The sequence below is a fragment of the Cenococcum geophilum genome (genome assembly GCF_001692895.1).
Source record: "Cenococcum geophilum 1.58 unplaced genomic scaffold K441scaffold_13, whole genome shotgun sequence".
In the NCBI taxonomy this organism is placed as follows: domain Eukaryota; kingdom Fungi; phylum Ascomycota; class Dothideomycetes; order Gloniales; family Gloniaceae; genus Cenococcum; species Cenococcum geophilum.
This window is the reverse complement of record NW_027137571.1, coordinates 1728617-1731055: the sequence shown is the minus strand read 5'-3', so window position 1 is coordinate 1731055 and position 2439 is coordinate 1728617. Positions and strand designations below refer to the sequence as shown.

Sequence of the window (2439 nt, the reverse complement as noted above, 5' to 3'; positions counted from 1 at the left end):
GGGCGACTGCCTAAAGAAGTAACTAGAGCGGTTGTAAAAGGCCCTATAACCGTTAAATATAAGACTTATGCAGTTAGCAAAGCTTATAAAGTAGTATTAGAAAGGACACCTACGGACGACAAGACATCGCTTAGAGGTGAATTTAATGACTAGATCGCCGACTAAGGCATTATAATAGATTTAATAAAAAGGATGCCCTAAAAGGAGCTTAACAAGACGTTAAAGGAAGAGCTTGATAAGACGTCAGAGGAGGACGAGACTTAAGTAGATATCAGTGGAAGTTAACAGGTGGATTTTGGTGGAAATTAAGACCAAGCGACTGATCGAGAGGAGCTTAATCCTCAAGACGATGACGCAATAGGCCCGCGAGCCTTAAGGGACGATCCTCTACCTAGCCTTCCTACCCTGGCTCAGTCACTAGAGCCTTAATTAACTGCATCAACTAATTAAGGATTACGATTCGAATATATTCTAGAGAAGGAAGCCCGCCTAAGGTAGGAGATTCGAGACAATATAGACGACGGCAATATTGCAGAAGGAGGACGACAGAAGAAGTAGTTAATGCGACACCAAGCCTACCTGTCTGGTATCAATTAGCGAATATACAGCGAAAGGTTTCTAATTCTACCTGGGAACTAAAAGGAGCTTTTAAGTTACCTATATAAGATATTAAGGATCTAATTTGATTTGATTTGGATAACATTAGATAAGGTAACTCTATAGAGGATTTCTTTATCTTAACACTAAATTGCTATTATGACTTTTTCTATTTTCTATCCAGCTGTTCAGTCTTGACTAAGCAGCTGGGGGGGGTGTATCGACCGTTGAGGTCACTCTCAGGTACTACCTTATAACTTACCACCTTGTTCTTATATGTCTTACTACTGTCTCGGTCAACGACTCGGTCAACGACACGGTCTACGACTCGGTCTACGATACGGTCAGCGAAGTAGTCTACTACCTATTTTCCTTATGTATTTATAGAGGCTCTAGAGCCACATTCAAGAGACAGAGTTCTTCTTAGTGACTTGTCCGTCCGACACTAACGTAGGGCATAGGGCGATAGGCCTATATTAATTAATTCTTTATTCGTTATGGAACTCTATATAATATTTTCTGTGTATATACTGTGTATATACGCCTTATATGCTAACACTATACTCCTATACCCACTTCTTAAGCTCTACTAGTTCCTTTACTTTATTATATCCCTTGCACAGATAGGGTCCTATATTTTGTGGCCCGTGCGTAGGGTCAAGAACATCAACTTTTTGGTGTCTAAATGTAAACAAATAACACCACCGAGATGGTGCGTAACTACATATCCAATGATATAGACCTTGCGCAGCCCATTTAATATCTTATTTCCAAAAATCGGGTTATAAAAAGGCCACCGCTAGAGCCTAAACCATTACCTGCCTTTAAGCCTCTCCTTTGGTAATATGGCAGAACAACTTACCGCCCATATATGCACCTTATTGATTGGTGCGTACGGGCCACATTTTATAGGACGTATCTATCCATGCAAGGGATACGTCTTTAGCTTATTTTAATTTATTAATTTATTACTCTATATTTTCTATATATAGTATATATGCCTCCTTTTCTAGCTCCTTTGTAAATAGGTAAGACCTATACCTCTTACCTATAAACCGGGGTGTTTAACTTTATAACGGTGGTAGTAGCATCTCTGCTATATATGCTATAAATACGCGCAATATATCTAATACTAATACAATATTATTATCTACTATACTTATCTATAAGACAATCTGGCCACTAAATATAGTAGGCCTAAAGGTATTAAATAGGTTCTAAGGATTTTAAGGAAGATTTAGCCTAGGATTCCTAGCTTGCCGCTTAGCTAATTTTCGCTAGTTCTATACTACTTAAGCTTAGTATATACTCTGTATATACAGTATATATATATATATTGTTTTTATAGCTGCATTACTATCCGCTTTAAGTTACTATAAATTTTTTTTATATATTATCTATTCCCGTCTCTTTATATAGCTCTTATAGATTAAATATTTCTTATATATAGAGTTTAAGCCTATACTAAAATATTAGAATATATAGTGTATATATAAAGCGTATACTCTTACCGTAGTACTATAGTAAGCACGCGTAATTTTCAACTAGTAAATTTATTATCTTAAAAGTGACTACTTTTACTAATTCTAGTATACTTCTATATATATACCTACTATTTATAAGGGACCTTTAACTTTTCCTTTATAAGCCCAGCTAGTATCTATATTTTCTTCTTATTGTTTATCTAAGATATAAGCTTCGGATGTAGTATATATATACTTTATATACGCGCTATTAGTTTCTACTCTATCTCTACTTCTTATATCTGCTTTATAATATATCTTACTTTATAAGTTAAAAAGCGCTTCGCAAAGTTCCATTTAATATATACTTAGCAAAATA

General features: G+C 35.5%; 1 protein-coding gene across 1 annotated transcript; it reads left to right on the top strand.

Annotated features, from left to right (window-relative positions):
- Nucleotides 1-841: 841 nt before the first annotated feature.
- K441DRAFT_657140 (uncharacterized protein) lies at nucleotides 842-1046 on the top strand (the record flags this gene model as incomplete). Its single annotated transcript, XM_067648128.1, has 2 exons — nucleotides 842-949; nucleotides 987-1046. Coding segments are annotated over 2 exons (168 nt in total), but the record flags the coding sequence as incomplete, so codon positions are not given.
- Between the last annotated feature and the right edge of the window lie 1393 nt (nucleotides 1047-2439).